The following is a 23519-nucleotide window of genomic DNA, read 5'->3' as shown; positions in this document are numbered from 1 at the left end:
GACTGACACGTACGGGAACCAATCACATAAATACGGGACCACGGGAGCCGCGCAGAGCCTACGGGAAGCGGGGAGGCGGGCGGCGGAGCACCCTGGGCGGAAGGCCGGTGTCGGGGAGGTGCAGGAGGGGTCGCGGCGGGGAGGGGACGGGGCTGCTGCCGGTCCTTGTGGCTGGGCAGGGCCGCACGGTGGCCGCAGGAGGGGCACCGAGCCTGAGGAGGTGTCGCAGAGGCTCGGGAAGTGGGAAGGGGCCTGGGATAGGGGGCGGCGCCCAGGGACGAGACGGGGCGGACACCAGAATTTCTCGTGAAGGGACCCTCTCTGCTTGGCGCCGCCGAGCGGAGCGGAATGGCTGCCCAGGAATCCATGTATTGTTTGGTTTACTGGTGTGAATGATCCAATCATATGTCTTTAAACATATATGTCTTTAACAGCATGAGGCTGTTTAAAGATAAGGAAATGTATTGGCCTAATAAAACACGTCTTTCCCAAGTTCTAGTACCTTTTTTATCCGTTAAAAATACCAGAGGGAGGGGGTGCCCCCCCCCCGGGGACTTCTGCGAGTTGGTTTAATCCAGGTGCTGTGCTCATAGGCCTGGAGGCCACGGCTGGCGGCCCAAGTGCCTGGGTCTCCGTCACCCACGCGGGAGGCCCGGATGGAGTTCCCGGCTCCTGGGCTTCCTGGTTGGGGCTTGAACCAGCACACACAACACCCTCTGATGCCTGCTTAGTAGGATGTGTAGCCCCTGCATGCCATATGGGCGCCAGTTGGAGCCCAGACTCTGCTGTGGCCTGGGAAAGCAGAGGACGCTGACCTTGGGCCCTGCCCCGACCTGGGAGACCCGGAAGAAGTTCCTGGCTCCTGGCTTCCGTTGCCCTTGGGCCATTTGATAGTAAACCAGCAAATGAAAGATCTATCTCTCCCTCTGACTCTGCCTTTCAAATAAATAAATATTTTTTTTAAAAAAAAAGAAATAGACTTACCTTTCTTTTTCTGTCTCCCTACCTCCTCCCACCCCTCTGGTCCTACCTTTCCTATGAATAAAAGAAAACATGTTAAAAATCAGAGAAGGACGTGATAAAAGGTTTTGTCCAGATTATTAGTAACTGACAAAGATAGTTGCCCACACGTAGCAAAATACTGCTAGGAAGATTAAGGACAAAATATTTTTCTCATTTCGAATTTCAAATAAGCAACTAAAATCTTTATGGTCATGAACTTTTCACAACACCAACCCCACAAAAAAATCTTTAAAAGAAAATGATTAGGCAAAGATAGGAACTGGGATGTTCACTGTGCCAAAGTGTCTCCACAGATTATTTAATGATTATAGGGGAGTGCTGTCTTCACATTCAAAACCCACTGATCAATTTTAGCATTACTAAGAGTAGAACAAGCAGACTATGCCTCCCATTGACGATCCCTAATTTATGGCCTTCAGATCTAATTTCCATTTTACAAGAACAAAAGCATCAGAGAAAAGGGAAACAATCAGACAAATCCAGGATGTGGTAAACTCTGTTGGACAATTGAGTCTGTCTCAAGTCAAAGGAAGAAAGGTGGTTCTAAATTTGTAAGAACTTAAAAAACAGGACAACATAGTTTTAAGTATTTGTATTTTAAATATTAATAGTTCATTACACTATTCTCTGCTTTTATGAGATATGCTTTCTGAAATTAAAAAAATTATGGTAAATCATGGTAAAATTTTGTCCATTCAAAAATATATAAAATAGAAACATGGAACCTAGCAGTTAAGATGCCCGCCTCCTACATTTAAGTGCCTGGGCTTGATGTTTGGCTCCAGCTCCGGCCTCTCGTGTCCCACTGTTGTAGACACTGGGAAGCCACGGAGATGGCTAACTTAATTGTGTTCCTGCCGCTTGTGGGAGAAACTGATTGAGTTTCTGGCTCTTGGCCTTGGCCCCTGGCCCAGCCCCAGCTGTTATCAGCTGGGAAACAGTATATGTGGGGGGGGGGGGGGTCCTTTCTCTCTCTCTCTCTTTCTCAAACTTAAAAATAATAATTTAAACAGAAAGTTTTTACTCTTCAAAGGTAACCAGTTTGGAGTGTGACATAACAGATGTTTACCCCAAACACATATACTTAATATATACCTAAAATTTAAATTAAAAAATATTTGAAAGGGAAAAAACGGAAAGAGAGAGAGAAATTCCATCTGTTAGTTTACTCCCCCAGATGTCCATGACAGCCAGGGCTGAGCTAGGCTGCAGCCAGGAGTTCAGAACTCAATCTAGGTCTCCCACGTGGGTGGAAGGGACCTGACTACTTGGGTCATCACTTGTTACCTTCCAGAGTGTGCATTAGCAGGAAGCTGGAATTGGAAGCAGAGGATCTGGGTCCGGAACCTAAGCACTGTGATCTGGGATATGGACATCCCAAGCAGGGTGTTAACCACTGGGCCAAATGCTTGCCCTACATGATTTTGAGATGAGCTTTTAAATATCGCATATGTGTGTGTCCTTTCTTCTGTTAGCTGAATGTCTAGAAGTGACATTCCTATTAGTGGAATTTTTTTTTTTTTTTGACAGGCAGAGTGGATAGTGAGAGAGAGACAGAGAGGAAGGTCTTCCTTTTTGCCGTTGGTTCACCCTCCAATGGCCGCTGCGGCCAGCACATCTCGCTGATCCGAAGCCAGGAGCCAGGCGCTTCTCCCAGTCTCCCATGCGGGTGCAGGGCCCAAGGACTTGGGCCATCCTCCACTGCCTTCCCGGGCCATAGCAGAGAGCTGGCCTGGAAGAGGGGCAACCGGGACAGAATTTGGCGCCCCAATTGGGACTAGAACCCGGTGTGCCGGCGCCGCAAGGTGGAGGATTAGTCTGTTAAGCCACGGCGCCGGCCCTATTAGTGGAATTTATAGGGCAAAGAGGGTAGAGATTTTTAAATTGTGAGAGATGTTGCCAAATTGCATTTCAGTAGCAATGCAAAGAAGTATCTTTTATCCTCACCTCTTCTTTTCTATTTGGCACTATCAATTTTCCTTTTTTTTAAATTTTTATTTTTATTTATTTATTTTTTTTTTGACAGGCAGAGTGGACAGTGAGAGAGAGAGACAGAGAGAAAGGTCTTCCTTTTTGCCGTTGGTTCACCCTCCAATGGCTGCTGCGGCCGGCGCATCTCGCTAATCCGAAGCCAGGAGCCAGGTGCTTCTCCTGGTCTCCCATGGGGTGCAGGGCCCAAGGACTTGGGCCATCCTCCACTGCACTCCCTGGCCACAGCAGAGAGCTGGCCTGGAAGAGGGGCAACCGGGACAGAATTTGGCGCCCCAATTGGGACTAGAACCCGATGTGCCGGCACCGCAAGGTGGAGGATTAGTCTGTTAAGCCACGGCGCCGGCCCTATTAGTGGAATTTATAGGGCAAAGAGGGTAGAGATTTTTAAATTGTGAGAGATGTTGCCAAATTGCATTTCAGTAGCAATGCAAAGAAGTATCTTTTATCCTCACCTCTTCTTTTCTATTGGGCACTATCAATTTTCCTTTTTTTTTAATTTTAATTTTTATTTATTTATTTTTTTTTGACAGGCAGAGTGGACAGTGAGAGAGAGAGAGACAGAGAGAAAGGTCTTCCTTTTTGCCGTTGGTTCACCCTCCAATGGCTGCTGCGGCCGGCGCATCTCGCTAATCTGAAGCCAGGAGCCAGGTGCTTCTCCTGGTCTCCCATGGGGTGCAGGGCCCAAGGACTTGGGCCATCCTCCACTGCACTCCCTGGCCACAGCAGAGAGCTGGCCTGGAAGAGGGGCAACCGGGACAGGATCGGTGCCCCGACCGGGACTACAACCCGGTGTGCCGGCGCTGCAAGGTGGAGGATTAGCCTAGTGAGCCGCGGCGCCGGCCAATTTTCCTTTTTTTTAAGATTTATTTATTTATTTATTTGAAAGTCAGAGTTACAGATTTGGATGCTTTATTACTTATTTAAACAGTAAAAGGAAAAATAAGTGCTAGCTTCCGGGGATCCTTTTTACACACCCCCAAAACCACATAGAAACAAGAAGAGTTAGATCACTGAGACCTGAATTGTTGGATGCCCCGTTGCTCCATTGCAGCTAAGGGGGTTTGGGGCTTGAGTCTCAGAGCTCATCAGAACTGGGAGATCATGAGAAACTGTCCTGGTAGCCTCCTAGGGGAGGCACATGGCAGAAGGCTTGGTGGCAGCTCCTCCAAAGCCCTGTTCTCTTGTGGCCCAGTGGGGTCACAAAACTCAGATTAGCTGTAGCCCAAGCCTTTGCTTGCATGGCAAAGTGCAAGGTGCCCACTTGTACCGGAGTACAGGCTCCAGCTCCTGGCTCCAGCTTCCTGCGAATGCATGCTCTTGGAGACAGCAGTGATGGCTCAAGTAACTGAGTTCCTACCACCCATGAGGGAGACCTGGATTGAGTTCCCGGCTTCGGGCTTCGCCAGGCTGTTGCAGACATTTGAGGAGTGAACTAGCAGATGGGGCTTTATTTCTCTTGCTCTGATTCTCTAATAAATAATGTAAAATAAAAATGGGATTTCTCCTCTATTGGATTCGTTTCTTCATAAGACCCAAGCAGAATTCTCTTATTTTTCGGTATTTTATCTTATTGAAAGTTTCCAAATATAGGCCAAAACTCTGCACTTTTTCCCTTTTTAAATTTCAAGGGGTATATTTTTAGCACTACCAATGTAACTTTACAAAGGTTACCAGTGACAGCCCAGGGAGTCAGGACAGGCATACATCAGGATTTTGGCAGGCACAAAAGATGAAAGCAAGACTCAGAGTGGGAAAGCCTTGTGAATGAGGGCAGGTGCTAGGTGTATGGTGAGAACAGAGAGGGGTATGGCCAGAAGATGGGATTTTCAGAGAAACCAGGGTTTTATGTAATCGTTTGCAAGTGGTTGTGTTGGGGGAAGAAGGAAGGTGACTTTACACCTTTCACAAAATAACCCAAAGCGGGTTCACAAATCTAAAATGGAAAATGCCAAACTAGAAAACTTCCAGAAGACAGCATAGCAGAAGATCTGGGTGATACTGGATCTGGGGATAAGATGCAACACCAAAAGCAAAGTGCATCAAGGGGTATGCAAATCCAGGAAGCACACAGGGGGCCACAGCCGGCCTGCGCACCAGCCCTGCAGACGCCAGGCAGAGACCTAGTTTCTTTCCAGCCTGCTCAAGTCTCCACGAGACTCCTGGGCCAGGGAAGGAATTGAGCCTCAGAACCAACCACCCATCCACACATGTTTCCCATCACCTTAAAACACAAAGGCAAAAGAAACTGTTATATGGTAATTTTTATTGTTTCTTGCTAGTAAAGCCAAATGATCAATTCTGATTGCTATGCTAAATAAAATCATAACTAAGTTTAACTGTAGGTCTCCATTAATATTCGATTATTTTGCACATAGAAGCATCAAAACAATGTAAAATACAATTTCATTGGCTTTGACTTTGGTTGAGAGCCTTGTGGAGAGGAGAGGCAGGGTCTGTGGGCTGAATTCCCAGGAGCTGCTTAGTGGCCGAGTCCCAGTCTTTACCCAGTGCAAGCCGCTGGCAGATAGACGAATACTGTCCTTCCGTTCTTCTGACCCATTCACTTGCTCTCTTTATTTTCTCAAAAGCCCAGGGAATATGACTAGATTAAAAAAAAAAAGTTTCCATCAATTTCAGAGGATAATTATGTGTGAAATGTAATACGATACGAAATCCATTACACTTTATCAGACAAAATGATTCTGTCAAAAATAAAAATAGTTACATATTACCCCATAAGTTTGTGCAATTATTAAGTGTTAAGGAAATGTTAACTAAACGTGATATGATCATCACACACTGAATTCTCACACTGTCCTTCATAAATATATACAATCTAAAATCATAACAGGGTTTTAGCATAACATTTTTTACACTTGATCTTAACCAAAAGGCCGAGAAGCGATAGCATAACATTTTTTAAAGATTTATTTATTTATTTATTTGAAAGTCATAGTTAGAGAGAGAAGGGAAGGCAGAGAGAGAAAGAGAGAGAGAAAGAGAGAGAGAGGTCTTCCATCCGATGGTTCACTCCCCAGATGGCCACAATGGCCGGAGCTCCGCTGATCCAAAGCCAGGAACCAGGAGCTTCTTCCAGGTCTCCCACATGGGTGCAGGGGCCCAAGGACTTGGGCCATTTTCTACTGCTTTCCCAGGCCATAGCAGAGAGCTGGATTGGAAGTGGAGCAGCCAAGTCTTGAACTGGTGCCCATATGGGATGCCAGCACTGCAGGTAGTGGCTCTACCTGCTACGCCACAGCTCTGGCTCCTGTGTCACCTATGGTGCCGATTCTGCAATCCATTCCAAATTCTTGCTAATATGCACCTGGGGAGGCAGCAGGGGATAGTTCAAGATCTTGAAACCCACGTGGGAGACCTGGATTGAGTCTCCAGCTCCTTACTTTAGCCTGGCCCAGTCCTGGCTGTTATAGCCATTTGTGGGCATGAACCAGGAGCTCTCTTTGCCAGTCTGTGTCCTTACATCTTAAATAGATAAATAATTTCTAAAGCGTACAATGAAAACGATAACTAAAAATAAAAATCTAACACAAGCAGTTCTGCTGGCCATCATATGGAAGCTCTCCCAGTCTGACTTGGGGCTCCAAGCTTGTCCCACACATTTCAAGTACCTCACCCCCTCCCTTTCCTTCCCAGTTCCCAGAACCAGTTGGCTTCTTCCAGCTTCTGCATAGGTGTTCACTGTCACCCCTGCTCCCCTCCTCTCTCCCTAAACCCTTTAAATTCTTCAAGCACAAACTCAGGATCATCTTACAAACGAGGCCTCTGTTTTGCTCTCCGTTCCTCTGTACTGGGAATTCTCATCTTGATTTGTTACTTGCTGAATTCCCGAGAGTCACTCAAGAAACTGGCACCTACGGAACTGTGCCATGTAAACCAGGAACGACCCACTAGTAAAATGTGCAGAATATAAATGTCAAAAAAACACTATTGAGTATTCATATCTACTCAAGACTCAGAAAAATTCTGAGATGTTTCATTAATGTCACATACTTCCTTACTTGTCATCTTCTAGAACTAGTGACTCAACAAGTACTAACACATACCACGGTTTTAAAGGGAGTTCTAAGGGAAAGGGGGAACTTAACACTTTGAAAGCTCTCTCCAGTTTCCTGGCTTTTCCCTGTGAACTGGCAAAGGGCCATCAGCAAGGAGTGGTGGTTGAAGTGTGGGTCCAAGTCCTGACCACATTCACACGGTGTCGGCTGTGGGACACTGCACAACTTTCACTCCGCACCGGAGTTCTCCATTTCCCCAATTAGGACAATACTACGGGGTTTGATAGGTTTGTTCTGGAGATCCACAGAACTCATGAATTTGATATGCTTCAGAGTCCCTAGCAGGGCCAGTGCTGTGGCGTAGTAGGCTAAGCCTCTGCCTGCAGTGCCGGCATCCCATGTGGGTATTGGTTTGTGTCCCGGCTGCTCCTCTTCCTATTGAGCTTTCTGCTAATGGCCTGGAAGGGCAGTGGAGGATGGCCCAAGTGTTTGGGCTCTTGTGCCCACGTGGGAGACCCAGAAGAAGCTCCTGGCTCCTGGCTTTGGATGGGGCTGGCTTCGGCTGTTGTGGCCATTTGCAGAATGAACCAGCAGATGGAAGATCTCTCTCTGTCACTCCTTCTCCATCTATAACTCTACCTCTCAAATAATTAATAAATCTTAAAAACAAAAAAGAAGAAGAAAGTCCTTAGTACAGAGTATGCACTCAACAAATAGTAGTTGAATATCATGAAGAATGAGCATGCCCAAAGTGTTAAGAAACTAAGGCCCTCCAACAATTATAAATCTACTTATACTACTACTGGGAGCAACAGAAATGTTTTTAAATAATTTGACTAAGTTGGCATTACTCTTTTTTTTAAGATTTACTTGAAAAGGCAGAGTGACAGAGAGAGAGGAAGAGGCAGAGATAGAGAGAGAGTCTTCCATCCACAGCATCAATCCCCAAATGGTCACAACAGCTGGGGCTGTGCCAGGCCAAAACCAGGAGCCAGGTATTCCATCTGGGTCTCTCAAGTGGGTGGCAGGGACCCAAGTCCTTGGGCCATTTTCTGTTGCCTCCTAGGCATATTAGCAGGAAGCTACATTGGAAGTGGAGTAGCTGAGACTCAAACTAGTGCCCTGACACGGGATGTGGGTGTCACAAGCAGTGCCTTAACCCGTTGCACCACGACATCAGCCCTAGCTGGCCTTTCCTTTACTTCAGTTGGTCTTCAAAAAGCACTTGGGCCATCGTCCACTGCCTTCCCAGGCACATTAGCAGGAAACTGCATTGGAAGCAGAGCAGCCAAGCCTTGCACCAGCATGCTGCTATGAGATGTCAGCATTGCAAGTGGCAGTTTAACCCACTGTGCCACAGTGCTGGGCACCCTGAGAATAGAACATATAATCAGTCTTTGCGAGAGGTAAAAATAGGTCCACTTATTTATTTATTTAAATGTATCTATACACATGTATCTCTAAGAAATAACTTTTTTTTTTTTTTTTTTTGACAGGCAGAGTGGATAGTGAGAGAGAGAAACAGAGAGAAAGGTCTTCCTTTTTGCCGTTGGTTCACCCTCCAATGGCTGCCACGGCCAGCACATCTCGCTGATCCGAAGCCAGGAGCCAGGTGCTTCTCCTGGTCTTCCATGGGGTGCAGGGCCCAAGGACTTGGGCCATCCTCCACTGCCTTCCCGGGCCATAGCAGAGAGCTGACCTGGAAGAGGGGCAACCGGGATAGAATCCGGCGCCCCAACCGGGACTAGAACCCGGTGTGCCGGCGCCGCAAGGCGGAGGATTAGCCTGTTAAGCCACGGCACCGGCCTTGCACTTTTCCAAGACCCACAGTTAAACAGCAGAAAGGTAGCCATTTGGCATGGTGGGTAACATGCTGCTTGGGACACGTGCATTATTGGAGTGCCTGGTTCAAGCCTGGGCTCTTCCACTTTGGATCCAGCTTCCTACAAATGCGCGCCCCTTGCGGCAGATGACAGCTGAAGTACTTGAGTCCTTGCTGCCCACGTGAGAGATCTGGATTGAGTTCCAGCCTCTTGTTTCTGTTTCTGCCTTTCAAATAAAGTGAAAATAAATAGCATACTAAAATATTTAAAAAAAAAAACTGAATTAAAAAAAAGGCAGAGAAAACTGATCACTTTTCACTTCCAAATGTCTTACCTGCCTATGTTTGATTCACAAACTCAGAAAAACGTTATTTTCGATCAAGCTGTGATAAATTAGTCAAATGATTTTGAAAGGGAGAAAGAAAAGCCATGGCTTAAACTTTTAGCCAAAGGTGGCCGGCCTCTCTTGAAATTCATGTCAATTTTCCATTTTGCAAAGTAACTCATCCACATAAAAAATTGTCAAAATGTACTTCATTTAATTAGTGATATGTAAAGACTTTTGCATAGAAAAAGGTTACAAGGTAATGCAAAAAAGACTAGGTACAGTAATTTTAAAACAAATATTTCAAAGTGTAATTTGCATAATGTTTAGGTTTGAGTCTCGGCTGCTCCACTTCCAATCCAGCTCTCTGCTATGGCCTGGGAAAGCAGTAGAAGATGGTCCAAGTCCTTGGGCCTCTGCACCCACGTGGGAGACCTGGAAGAAGCTCCTGGCTCCTGGCTTTGGATTGGCGCAGCTGCGGCCGTTGCGGCCATCTGGGGAGTGAACCATCGGATGGAAGACCTCTCTCTCTCTGCCTCCCCTCTCTCTGTGTAACTCTGACTCTCAAATAAATAAATTAATTAAAGAGAGAGAGAGAGAGAGAGAGAGAGAGAGAGAGAGAGAGAATGTGCCCACCCAGAGCCCAGAGCCTGCAAAAAGGCTCTCAAATAGTCCATAGCCTCCCTGTAGACCCTGGAGTCACAGCATTCTCTGAGCAGGTGGCCAGAGTCCCCTTGTTTGCCCTCCTGGGTTTGCATGGTGCTAGCATGTCACTAGGTCTGCAGGGTGGTCAAGTGCATCTGGTGTTCCTGGCTCTGTGATGGGTGATGTGTGGTGTTTACATGGGCACTGAAGGCCTCTAATGGTGCTGAGGGGTCAAATGAAGGCTAACTTTGACCCTGGTCTCCCAGGTGGTTACAGAGTTGTACCTGTCAAGGTAGAAGATTAGAACACATTTTACTTAGCAGTGTGCCAGTCTGATTTATAACTGCCAAATACTTAGACATCGAGTATGTGGGCTTCCATTTGTCCTCTTGGTCCCACACCCTGCAACTGTTGGGAACAGGCCTGGGCCCAACAGTCATGTCGTGGATCTCCTGAAGGCACACAGGATTAACACACTATTGTGAAGAGGACCTAGCCAGGAGCTGGGAGACCTGTGCTGCAGCATGAGCTACAGGTAAACTCTCAGAGCCTGTTTTCCTGTGTGGTCTGCAGACCCAGAACCCTGGGTCAGCCCTGCCTATCGCAGGAGACTGGGCACCTCTGCCACCCTTCAGCAAATTCCCTCTGCAAGGCTTATTTAAGAAACGGTTGAATATCCACGTGTTGTTTATCACTATCCCAAAAGCCACCTGCAAACAGAAAGCACGTCCAATTTCATCAACGACTTCAGGACAATCCCCTCTTGTTCCAACTTGGTGCGAAGAAACTGCAAGACCAGCAACGTGGCAATCAGGTTCAGGAGACATTCTCTCCCGTTGACACCTAAAAGGAAAGACCTCCATCAGGGCTATATCTCAAACTGTGCGCATGTATACAATTTCCATTAAAGAATATACTGTTATTATTAAACCATAACATACGGCTACATCATAAACTCTATCAAGGTACTTAGTTTGCTATTTAAGTTTAAGAATGAAGATGACAGACTCATGCCTATCATAGCAAGATGTTTATGAGGAAAGTGGACTGGTTCCAGAAGTCCCTCCCCTGCCACCTTCAGTAACCAGAAAGGCATGAAGTACATGAAGTACAATGAAAGAAATTCAGTGTCAGGTGGGAGTTGGTCCAGCAGTTTAGATACTGGTTGGGACACCAGCATCCCGTATTAGAGTTCCTAGGTTCAAGTGCCAGGTTCAAATTCCAGGTCTGCTCCCCAGATCAGCTTTTTGCTAATGCAGACCCTGAGAGCAGCAGGTGATGGCTCAAATACTTGGGTCCCTGTCACCCACATGGGAGACCTAGATTGAATTTCTGGCTTCTGGTTCCATCCTGGGCCCAGCCCCAGATGCTGCAAGCATTTGGTAAATGCACCAGCAGATGGAAAACATTTCTCTCTCTCTCTCTCTCTCTTTCTCTCTCTCGTTTTCTCTTTCAAATACATACAAATAATAATAAAAAGCAAAAGCCATAAAGGTCTTAGAAAAAAAGATGCCCACATTCCTAGCAAAGTGCCTGGGTGCCTCTCTTTCCACCACTCCACCTTTCAAATAAAATGGGAAAAAAGAAATCCAAGAAGCAAGGTTAAATACATTTTCTTTCCAGTCTATACTGCACATTTCGATGATTCTTTATAAGAGACCCTGGATTATGCCATCCGACTTTGAAGAGTGTCCAGTTTTGTTCTAGTGAAACCTGTGAAGAGTTTGCTTTTTTTGGCTTTGCTAGGGTGGGCCTATTTTGGTTTTTCCTTTTGTCCTGTGATATAGTCCTTGATCAAGGGGTATGACCCTAGGCAGCAGGTGATGGCTCAAGCAATTGGGTCCTTGTCACCCACTTGGGAGAACTACATTGAGGCCCAGACTCCTTGCTTTAGCCTGGCCTAGCCCTGGCTGTTGCAGGCATTTGGGGAGTGAACTAGCAGGTGAGAGATTTCCGTCTCTATAAATAAAGAAAAACAAATAAATAGAACTTCAAAAAAGGAGAGAGAGAAGGCCTTCATGATGTTTCCAGTGGTGCATGACATCCTTGAAGGCCAGACTCTGTCTCCCAACCCTTGGCAGCAGCTGAAAACCTCGGCCCAGCTCTGAGCCTAGCTGTTTTTTTTCCTGGTTTCCTTATACTCACAGCCTGGGAACACGTAGGTTAAGGGAGAGCCAAGAAGCTGAGGGGGATGTGCATGGAATTGCAGAGCTCCTCCTCTGTGTGGCTACCTCCTTTCTAGGAATTTTATTTTTTTCAAGATTTATTTATCTGAATAAATGACAGAGATAGAGAGAGAGAGGGACAGACAGAGGGATCTTCCTTCTGGTAGTTGCACAAATGTGTGTGCCCAAATGCCCACAATAGCCAGGGCTGGGCCAGGCTGAAGTTAGGAGCTAGGAACTCCATCTGAGTCTCCCAGGTAGGTTGCAGAAACCCAAGTCCTATGCCATTATCTGCTGCCTCCCAGGTGCACTAGTAGAAAGCTGGATGGGTAGGGGAGGTGGGTCTTAATCCGTGGTACTCTGATGTGGGACGTGGGTGTCCCACGTGTTGGTTTAACCCATAGCACCAGAACACCTACCTCTTTCTAGAATTTTCACACTTTGCAGTCACTCTGACACCTTGAACTCTGACGACCCTATGTCCTCATCCCATTAAGACTTTAACCTAGGTGCCTCGTAAGAAGCGCCCCCAGGCGGGAAGCTGGGTAAATGTGGGGCTGGCCTGCTTTGCTTCCTTTCTTTTGAGCATCATCCTCCAGTCTCTGCCTGGTTTTGACTGTTCTATAGGCCTTTTTTTTTTTTTTTAAAGATTTATTTATTTATTTGAAAGCCAGAGTTTCAGAGAGGCAGAGGCAGAAGGAGAGACAGTGAGAGAAGTCTTGCATCTGATGGTTCACTCCCCAAATAGCTGCAATGGCTGAAGCTGTGCCAATCCAAAGCCAGGAGCCAGGAGCTTTCTCTGGGTCTCTCACGTGGGTGCAGGGGCCCAAAGACTTGGGCCATCTTCTATTGCTTTCCTAGGCCATATCAGAGAGCTGGATCGGAAGTGGAGCAGCTGGGACCGGCGCCCATATGGAATGCCGGTGCTTCAGGCCAGGGTGTTAACCTGCTGCGCCACAGCACCGGCCCCAGAATAAATACAAATTCTTATCTCAGGGCTAGCATTTGACCTCCAAACCACTTGCTGGCTAGAAGATGCCCAGGACTTCTGCATTTGTTGTCCTGACACACAAAACTGGTTCCAGCAGAGCCTGGCTGTTGTCAAAGCTGTTGTCTCTTCTGGGAACAAAGCAAAAACCAGGAGGAAAAGAAAGCTAGGCATCAGAAGCAATGGGTGGCAGGCCTATTAATGGCTGATCTGTACAGTGATCTGCCCTCAAGGAGACCCAACAGGCCAGTCCACTGCAGTGGCTTTCAATGTGGTAAGCCTGGGCTTCAGCAGAAGTCAGCTTGTGAAGAGCCCTGGCAGCTCTGCCAAGAGTTGGATCACTGGAAATGGACCTGCCCTGGAGTCGAAGGATGCCCAGGTCAGAGCCACAGATCTTATTGGCTCTAAGCTGAAAAGCCCTTCACTCAGCCCAACTTCCAAAGTGACCACTGCAGCTGAGGGTATGGTCAAGTAGGGTCAGCAACATTGCAGGCAGAACTGTAAATTTCTTGTTAGAGATGCCCCCTGCCTTTACCTGGGCAGCTCTCCTCCCAGGCCAGCCAAGTAATGAAAGTCAACAGAGTGCCTTCCCCTAGGAGGTTCACACCTCCCTTAGGATATACCCCATGTGAAGAGATAGATAGGTCTGGGCCTCTGAATTTACAAGGCCTAAAGCCCACCAGATTATTATCAAGCCCCTTCTATCAGGTTCTATTTGCCTCTCAATCAGAAAACTTAATTGTAGCTTAGACAGCACCTTTCTTAGCTCCTCTAATAATGACTCTGTCCTTTGTTCTAGAACCTGTCTAGCGTACTTGGGCCTCATTCCTTTGTAATCATAACCTCTACTCTACCACCAATGGCTCTACTCCCAACCTGTGTGTACTGATGGTCCTCTTCCTCACTTAATGCTGTATAATTGTTCAAACCTGGTAAATGCCACTTTTAGGATCATTGCTTACTATCCTCACTCTGTCTTTTATGACCTTGTCTAAATATGATCAGAGTCGGCAAACTTGGAAGGCTTCCATAGCCTTGGCAACTCATGACGAGAGCCTAGGGTGGTTACTGGTGCCATAAACTAGAGTGTCAATTTGTTGGGTCAACAACAGGAGCCACTGTGCACTTGCTCCTGATGTGGGATCTCTGTTCTTAATGTGCTGTACATTGTGATTTAATGCTATAACTAGTACTCAAACAGTATGTTTCACTTTGTGTTTCTATGTGGGTGCAAACTGTTGAAATCTTTATACTAAATTGATCTTCTGTATATAAAGAGAATTGAAAATGAATCTTGAGGCAAATGGAAGGGGAGAGGGAGCGGGAGAGGGGAGGGTTGCGGGTGGGAGGGAAGTTATGGGAGGGGGAAGCCATTGTAATCCATAAGCTGTACACTGGAAATTTATATTCATTAAATAAAATTAAAAAAAAAAGCTAAAAAAAAAAATTCCCCTATCCCCTAGCTCCTTTGTCTACTAAGTGGAAGATGCCACAGTAATCTTTTCTCTTGTTTGCTTTTATCAGAATAATTTTCAAGCTATCTGTTGAACATAGCAGAGCCACAATGCAGAAAGGGCCAGGGTCTGTAGGTGACTACAGGGAGAGGAACTGCCCTGCTGACCAATATTTGACTGATATGGGCAAGCAATATATTTCTAAAATATTTTATTTATTTGTTTGAAAGGGAGAGTTACAGAGAGAGAAAGAGAGATTGATCTTCGATTTGCTGGTTCACTCCCCAGATGGCTACAACTAGCGCAGAGCCAGGCCAAAGCCAGGAGCCAGGAGCCAGGAGCCAGGAGCCAGGAGCTTTATCCAGTTCTCCCACATTGGTGCAGGGGCCCAAGCACTTAGGTCATCAGCTGCTTTCCCAGGCGCATTAGCAGGAGGCTGGATTGGAAGTGTTGCATGATAGTGCCCACCTGGGCGGGTAACATTCGATGGTGTTGAGCTACTAAGATCGTGGGGTTGTTGTTTACAGCACATATAACACCCTAAATAGTGGTGAAGGTATGATTACAAACTACTCTCCTATTTCCACTGATATTTAACAAATATAATCCCATTCATACACAACTTTAATAATTATTGTATTAATTAACTTCTTTACAAAATAATTTATAGGAGCTGGTGCTGTGGCCATGTGGGTGCTGGTTCAAGACCCAGCTGCTTCACTTCTGATCTAGCATCCCTGCTGATAGCCTGGGAGAGCAGTAGAAGATGACACAAGTCCTTGGGCCCCTGCACCTGCATGGGAGATCCGGAAGAAGCTCTTGGCTCCTGGCTTTGGATAGGCCCAGCTCCTGCTGTTGTGGGCATCTGGGGAGTGAACCAGCAGATGCACACTTCTCTCTCTCTACCTCTGCCTATCTCTCTCTCTGCAACTCTGCCTTCCAAATAAATAAACCTTAAAAAATTTATAACAATTAGGCACATACCTATGAATGAATGGAAAAATGAACAACTACTGTGCCTTAAGTGAACAGAAAAATTGAGACTTACCCAGAGAGCGAATGCCTTTTTGTTCAAGAAAGCTGAGTAAAACATTTGTATTGAAGTTTAAAATAAATCCTAGGTTGGGTGTAAGTTTCCAGAAGCCATCCTATGAAATTAAGAAGCAAGTTTTTAAGTCACATTATTGAACTTTCATCACAAATGAGGTTATGTAGTAAATAAATTTCCATATTTTCCAATTTCAACAATTAAGACTTTTGAAAAGCTTTTATTACTTAGATATCAAGGTTCTTCACACCCTAGGACACAGTCTTGTCTGGGATATCATAAGTACTATAGACATTAAATAGTGGCATTTACAAAAAATCTGGAAAGAGGCTCAGGTATAGAGATTTAAAAAAATGGTACTATACATTTGTTTCCTCCTAACAATGCTCTGAACCCGAGTTCCTCCAACTTTTAAATTGCATGATTCCTTTCTTTAAAGGCTTCTTTTTTGAGGTATGACTGACATAAAAAAAAAAAAAAAAAGAGCCTCGGATCTTTAGAATGTGCAAGCTGCCGTGTTTGGACATCAGTTTATAACTAACCAACACTGCAAACAATGCCGCAAACTCATCCATCGCTTCCGAAAGCTCCCTTCCACCTCCTCAGCACTGGGCGTAAGGCCTCTGTCTTCACGGGTATCAAAGAGCACAAAACAGTATTGTTCATTGCGCACACTAGGTCGCCTGCCTGATTCTTTTTGTTCAAGCATTACAAGTGTGCCCGTAGGTAGTCTGAAATATGATGGCAACAGAGTTCCAAATACAGAGGTGTTACATTGAACCTGCTCCTCTAAACCACCCTCCCTGTGCCCACCGTCCCCTGCCTGCCTTGTCACGTGCTTAGGAGAATGCAGAAGTCTGGGCTTGGGGATCCTCACCTTGGAACAGACAGACCCTAGGCCCTCTGGGAACTAAGAGAGGGAGCAGGAAGGAGGGTCCCATCCCACACAGGTGCACAGGTGACTGGATCTATGGCAGAAACCTGAAAACTAACAGCAGTGATGCTAGGGGCCACCTGTACATAACTAGCCCCCGGGAGCGGATCTTCTGCCTTTTCAGGCACTTTTCTGGTGGAGGTCCTATCGTTAGACCCACTTTGCAAGTGAGGACGTGGAGACAGGGAGAGGACGGGCACCTTGTCCAAAGTCACAGCGTACTGTGTCGTAGAGCAGGACTGGAGCCCCAAGAGTTTGGCGGCAGGGCCCACCCTCTGCTTCTTCCTGCTGGCTTGCACTTGATCCTCGCAGGCAGGGAAGCTGGGCAGCTGGGACCATCCTATTTCAACCAGAAAACCCTTCTGTGAGGTGGACGCCATTATATTCCCATTATGTGGATGAGGAAACTGAGGCTCACACAGGTGACCTGACTTGCCCCAAGTCACACAGTGGTAGGACTGGGACTCATGCTTAATCTTATGCTAAATCCAGCCCTTCTACTTTATTAAATTACCTTAAGTCAATACAGTTACAGAGGTCAGATGGGGTCTTAGCATCAGTGTAGGAGCTCAATTCCTGGAGTGTTTCTTAGTTTAACAAATCGAATGATAAGATCTAACCTAATATTACAGCTCGACTAATTCCTGTATTCCCAAGAACTCATGCAAAAATACCTAGGGGCTGGCGCTGTGGTGTAATGGGTAAGCTTTTCATACAGGTGTCCTTTTGAGTCCCAGCTGCTCCACTTCAGATCCAGCTCCCTGCTAACGGGAAACCAGTAGAGGATGGCCCAAGTCCTTGGGCCTCTACACCCACAAAGCAGACCCAGAGGAAGCTCCTGACTTCTGACCAGCCCAGCTCTGGCTGTTGTAGCCATTCAGGGAGTGAATCAATGGATGGAAGCTATCTCTCTCCCTCCCTCTCTCCCTCTCTCTCTCTCTCTCTGTACATTTATAGCATTCTGTTTTACTTCACAATAGAAAATGTATATGAATGGCAGTTCATCAGTTCTAGCACCTAGGGAATTAAGGTCTTACCCTAGGATCTGTTCAGGGATGCTGTCAACTGAGGAATATTAACATTCACCAACATGAGGTTCTGGCTCAACAGTTAATGGGCAAGCACCAGTAATTATTAAACATATTGCTCCCATCCGCTAGCTGGTTGTGGTTTTGGTGGGTTTGGAAAGCAAGAGTTTCTTGATGAAGAAAGCAGCGTGACTCGGCGTTGGCACAAATCCCTTACTTTACGACCGACTGGTAGCCAGCAGTTCTGATGGCCGATTGCTCTGAGCGGCACTGCTTAACCACGAAGCCAACTAACCACACATTTACAGCGAAGCAGGCCAAATACCTCGGTTTGTAGACTGAAGAGTTCCGTGTACGTCGCAGCACTCCTGCGGCTCTGTTCCTGGACCACGGCTTGCCCTCTCTCTCCTGCCTGAAAGTCCCTTTGTTCCTTTTTTCTTTCAGTTGCCAGGCAAGGTAGAGGCAATGGGAAGTCCCTTTCGGTCTCAGCAGCTTCTTCCTCCATGTCGAAAGACTCACAGCTCATAAGTACGTCTACGTCTGCAAACACATCACTCAGAGGTACGTCTGCAAACACATCACTCAGAGGTATGTCTGCTAACCCATCAGTGTCTTCTCCCATAGAACTGTCAGCAGCACGGAGCCCTCCGGTGGGAGAACCAGACGGTGCGGCTCGGGCAGGAAGAGAGCACAGGAGAGGGCGCTGCTGTACTGAGAGCGCTGGTGGGCTGGAGCACCGAGCGCGACCAACAGAGCGACGAAGGGAACCACGGGGGCTGGTGGGACCAACAGGAGGGCCTTGAAGAGCGAACAGCGAATGTGGGCCGGGGCTGGCGCTCATCCGAGAGGCGGTTTTAGCATGAAGCCTGGTACTTTGGGCTCGAGCATTAAGCCTGATACTTTGGGCTCGAAGAGGTTCCAATAGATCCGACTGTGCAGGCCTCGAAAAGCTAAGAGGGGACGACCTCCTTATGGGGATGCGGGGAGGCAAAATGGGAGACGACTCCAGCTGAAGCACGCTGCTGGTCTCGGGGCGCTGGCCGTCATTTGGTGGGTCTGAGTGTTTGAAAGCAGAAAGAGAAAAAAGAGGGCCCTGAAGACAGGTGCGGGAAGAGGAGGAAGCACCAGGGAGAGGGGGTGGAGGAGGAGAGGAGGCGGAGCCACGGGCTGCAGCCACCGAAGGAGAGCTGTAAACAATCCTTTCGGAAGCCAACACTTGAGGACCCCTGTAGGAAGGTGAGAAAGCACCATAGAGAGGCGGCGGAAGAGCCACGGCGCAGGAGTCACTGGCTGCAGCCGGGGCAAGAAATGTGGAAGCAAACACTTGAAGACCCGTGTTGGAAGCCAAGGAGGCACCAGGGAGAGCGGGCGGAGGCGGCATGGCGGAGGAGCTCCAGGCTGCAGCCCCCACGGGAAAGCTGGAAGCAACGGCATTTTTTGGCACGCCTCTGTCTGTGATTTCTGATTGTTGAAGGGAATCCATCACACTTAAATCCAGAGGCATTTCCAGATCTCTACATCCAAAACTGGGTGTGAGAGGTTCTGCCGCTGCCTGTGAATCTAAGACTCCCTCTTTCATTTCTCCAAGGACCCGCCACATACTCCGCTTCAGTTTCTTTTTAACCAAATATTTAGGTTGCACTTCTTCACCCCATGCAGAGGATACTGAAGGGAGGCGCTGAAGGGGAAAACAGAACAAAATGCAGGGTCAGGTGAACGTTCTTCCCTGTGACTGGCTTCCCCACGACCCAGGGCTCGCAGTCAGGGTCGTCAGCATGCACGGGCAGGGCACCCGAGGTACTCTGGACGTTTCAGTAGGAGCCCTGGGTTTATAGATAAGGACGCAGAGCTCTGGAGAGAACAGCAGCAACAACACCTCCAAAGGTGTTTCTGTGATCCGAGAATCAGAACCGTGAACACCCAGAGAAGTGACTTGTCCAAGATGTTACACTGAACAGAATCGTAGTGTGGAAATGAGCCCGAAAATAAGCAAATATTTTGAAATAAATTATGTCAGTCTTTCTGGCAATATTAAGAAAATGAGAGGGACTGGTGTTGTGTAGTGAGTGGGTAAAGCTGCCACCTGCCGTGCCAGCAATCCCATATGAGCGCCGGTTTGATTCCCAGCTGCTCCTCTTCTGATCCAGCTCTCTGCTATGGCCTGGGAGAGCAATAGAAGATGGCCCAAGTCCTTGGGCCCCTGCACCCTTCTTGGGAGACCAAGAAGAAGTTCCTGACTCCTGGCTTTGGAAAGGCACAGTTCCTGGTGTTGCAGCCATCTGGGAGTGCACCAGCAGATGGAAGACCTTTCTCTCTCTCTGCCTCTGCCTCTCTGTAACTCTGACTTTCAAATCAATAAATCTTTAATAAAAAATGATCTTCAAAAAGTTCATGTAGAATATACAATATGAGAAAACTGCACAGATTTCAAAATTGTTTGCACCAAAATAAACTTAAATTCCATTTTCCATGAACTTTAAAACAATTTTATTTATTCATTTATTTTTATTTTATTTAAAAGGCAAGAATACAGAGGGAGACACACAGAAATAGAAATAGAGACAGAAATAAAGACAGAGACAGAGAGAGATCTTTCATCCCACTGACTTAGTCCTCAAATGCCTGCAACAACAGCTTGGGCCAGGCTGGAACCAGAACCTGGAAATCAGTCTGGGTCTCCCATGTGGTTGGCAGGGACCCCAGAACAGGAGCTATCACTAGCTTTCTCCCAAGATGCCCGCTAGCAGGAAGCTAGAATCAGGTGTAGAACCCAGGCACTCTGAGATGTCTTAACCACTGCCCCAACACCAACCCTCCATAACTTGTTGAAGTCCTCTGCGGTACCTGACTGGCTGGCTGTGTGGCAGTGACTCTGCCCGTGAATGAAGCCTAGCCACAGTCATTCTCGTTTCGTGCTTTGCGGCTACACTGGTGTGTTTTTCCCCTCATCAAGGAGACAGCCTGTAGACGCAGGTGACAAAGGCGCTATTCTAGCTCTGTTGTGGAAATATGAAAGCGCATTGTCTGCTGACCTGGTAATTAGGGCTCACCTGTGCTGTGCTGGCTCCTGGTTGCTTCTCCTGCCAATCCATGTAAGGCAGGAAGTCCACATCTTCTTCGGCAATCAGTTTTGAAATGTTTGGTGTATTAGGAAACGGTGACTCATTACCATCCTATATCGAATCACATTGGGGTTAAATTAAAACAGCCATTCTCAGATTAATGATGATCACACATTCTAAAGCCTTGTGGTTGTTGCATTTGCACTGGGTCTGTCTGTAAGGTTGGGTCTCGTGGCCTGGGCCACGGGTTTGAGAGAAAGAGGCACGGACAGGCCCCTCAGTTGAGGGGTGCCGCTGAGAGCTATGCTGAGTGCTGCACATGGGTTTCTTACTCACTCATGAACAGGAAAGGGCCTCTTGGTGGGAAACCTAGGCTTTATCTATTTTTTTGAAATGTCAGATTAATGAAAGATGAGAAGTGCCAAAAATGTAACAGAATGGCAGGACACCTTGAGAATACATATGTAACTAATTAATAATCATATCTTTAAAATGATAACATAAGCATTTAGAGAGGTCATCAGAAATCCTAGTGGAGGCCATGATGGACAGGAGGCCTGCTGGCTTCCCCCCACCTTGCCATTCACAGGATCAGAGCAAGAGCCACTTCTGTAAGATGCAAACATCCATAAAGTAACCACGAATTAGCAATACATACCCTTTTCTCAACTGCCACAAAGCTGGTAAATTGTGTGATGAGAGAGTTTTCTTTACTGAGTTTAATGATCAGAGATTTCAAGCTTTGTTTCTTCATCTAGGAGAGAATAAAACCAAAGAAACCATGGCCTGTTTTATTTGAGCCTAGCTACACACGCTTAGTTAAAGAGAGCATTAAATAATCTAAATTGCTGTTTTTCTATGACAAGTAAACCCCCTTCTAATAAGCACGTCAAACTGAATGCTAGGTTAAGGGCCTTGTCAGGTAGGTGACCCAACACTCCCTGCAACATGGGGTCAGCTGACCTAGCTCAGCCACAGAAGAGGAGCTCCTGTTAGCCATCTCTTGGAGTTTATAAAGAGCACCCACCAGTGGCGAGAGCCCTTAGTCTGTGGAGGCACTGAAGGGGCACAGGGAGCAGTGTAGGATGGTCCCAGGCAGGGCCTGGTCAGTTGCCTTCAGAGATAAAAGGGCCTTAAGCGAAACAGAACAGAAAGCTGTGCTCCAAGGCTGTCAGGAGACCAGAGCAAGCGCAAGGCCATTTGTCACCAGCCGTGCCTGTCCGTCAGGGTACCTGGCCCTCCACGGCATCTGGCACCTTCCTTTGGGATTGCACATAACACCAACACTCCAACTTTCTTTCAGATAACAGCCCCTGGGTGACCAGCTGATCGGTCAGGCTGGGCTCGATGGGTGAGACCTTCAGTCTGGGTCCATCTGCACAGCAAGAAGGGAACAGGGTGGCCTTTGGCTCTGCTGGGTGCCTTAGGCAGGCAGGTCTCCCACCGGCCTGCCCCTGGTCCTCACCACAGGACAGGAACACCAACACTACAACCCATGGGAGCCGAGATGACATCCACTACAGGCACTCAATGAATGCTGGCTGAGCGCCACTGCAGCCTCTTTGTGCAGGGTGAAATGTTACAGAATTCTCAGGAAGGCACGGACATCCATGCTTTCGCGAACTTCAACAAACATTCTTGGAGCATCCATACTCGAGGCACGGAGGTCACAGAAGCAGGGGTGGATGTTCCCTGGACAGCACGTTCTCCACACAGCTGTCCTCACCTTACATTCCCTTGGCTAAAACAAGGGATCAAGAGCAAGGCATACTGGGTTCTATGAAAAAAAGCCCGAACCTCATGGCTCGTCTCGTTTTCATGGAGAATGCCGTCTTCGTAATCTCTGATCAGAGCTCGCGCCGTCAGCTTGTGAATCATCTGTGTTTAAGCAACAAAGGCGAGAGAGATTCAAATGGCTTCTCATCTGAGACGTAGGACACTCTTTTGTAAAAACTGAGGCATAATTTACACGTGGTAGAATTTATCCTTTACCAGAGTGCAATTGGGTGAGTGTTCACAGAAGTATACTGTTGTGTGGCCATGCCCAAAATGAAGACACAGAACATCCCTTCACCCCAAAAACCACCTCTGTGGTCAGTCTCCTGGCCCCAGCCACTGGCCACCATTCTTCTGTTTTCTGTCCCTTGAGATGGCCTTTTCTAGCAACAGCCATTTTGCAGATCAGATTCATTTTGACAATTTATAACTGCTCTTCCACTGTAGGAGGAGCCAAGCTGGTGCTGGGGGTGTGCAGCCAGGAACGGGGCTCCATGCTGCAGGGCGGGGGCCACAGGACCTGTAGGTGAAGTGCTTCCGCTCAGACTAGCAAGAGGAACTGGTCTCAAATGGTAACATCTGCTTTCAATAATCACAAGTCACAAAGGAAGGTCAGTGCCCAGACTGTGATTTTATGGAAAATGACCCATTTCCAGGTAAAATCCTTGGCTTTCTTGCCCCCTTAGATTCAATTTTTAAAACAAGATTCCCTTCAATTCCATACGTTAAGTCACTGGCAAATATTAAGTCAGTTATATTGATTCACTGTCCAAAAGTAAGCTGTATCTTATTTTTGAATGACAGCAATAACCGGAATATGATTTACCTGGTTATACAAATAAATCTATGGATAACAAAGTGCATAGATAGAATTGACAGCTCAGGAGTTTTCAAGGTCAAAACTACAGTGGATTCAGTACTAAGGCAAGTGCTGCAAGCTTTTTGGTGATTGCTTGTGATGCTGTAATCTAATAATATAGATGTATTTTGGACTTTGTCCATACTTCCTGGCACACACCTCCTAAAGAAAACACTGTGACTTCTTTAGTGTAAGAGGGAGGAACTGGCACTGCACCACCGCGGGTTAACTACATCGCCGGTTCGAGTCCTGGCAGTCCCACTTCTGATCCAGCCCCTGCTATTGCGCCTGGGAAAGCAGCAGAGGATGGCTCACGTCCTTGGTCCCTGTACCCATATGGGAAATCTGGCTGCAGTTCCTGGCTCCTGCCTTGGCCTGGCC

General features: G+C 47.1%; 1 protein-coding gene across 1 annotated transcript in view; it reads right to left on the bottom strand.

The window, feature by feature from the left end:
• Positions 1-5267: 5267 nt before the first annotated feature.
• The window catches only part of PARP4 (poly(ADP-ribose) polymerase family member 4), a 93929-nt gene continuing 75677 nt past the window's right edge, over positions 5268-23519 (bottom strand). The window contains 7 exon segments of the mRNA XM_062194495.1: positions 5268-5617; positions 10535-10667; positions 15480-15579; positions 17767-19119; positions 20492-20614; positions 21162-21257; positions 22301-22381. Coding sequence (XP_062050479.1) covers positions 5419-5617; positions 10535-10667; positions 15480-15579; positions 17767-19119; positions 20492-20614; positions 21162-21257; positions 22301-22381 — 2085 coding nt within the window. The 3' untranslated portion in view covers positions 5268-5418.

Source organism: Lepus europaeus, chromosome 6 (genome assembly GCF_033115175.1).
Source record: "Lepus europaeus isolate LE1 chromosome 6, mLepTim1.pri, whole genome shotgun sequence".
Classification (NCBI taxonomy): domain Eukaryota; kingdom Metazoa; phylum Chordata; class Mammalia; order Lagomorpha; family Leporidae; genus Lepus; species Lepus europaeus.
The sequence above is the reverse complement of the archived record's forward strand: the minus strand, read 5'-3'. Positions and strand labels throughout refer to the sequence as shown.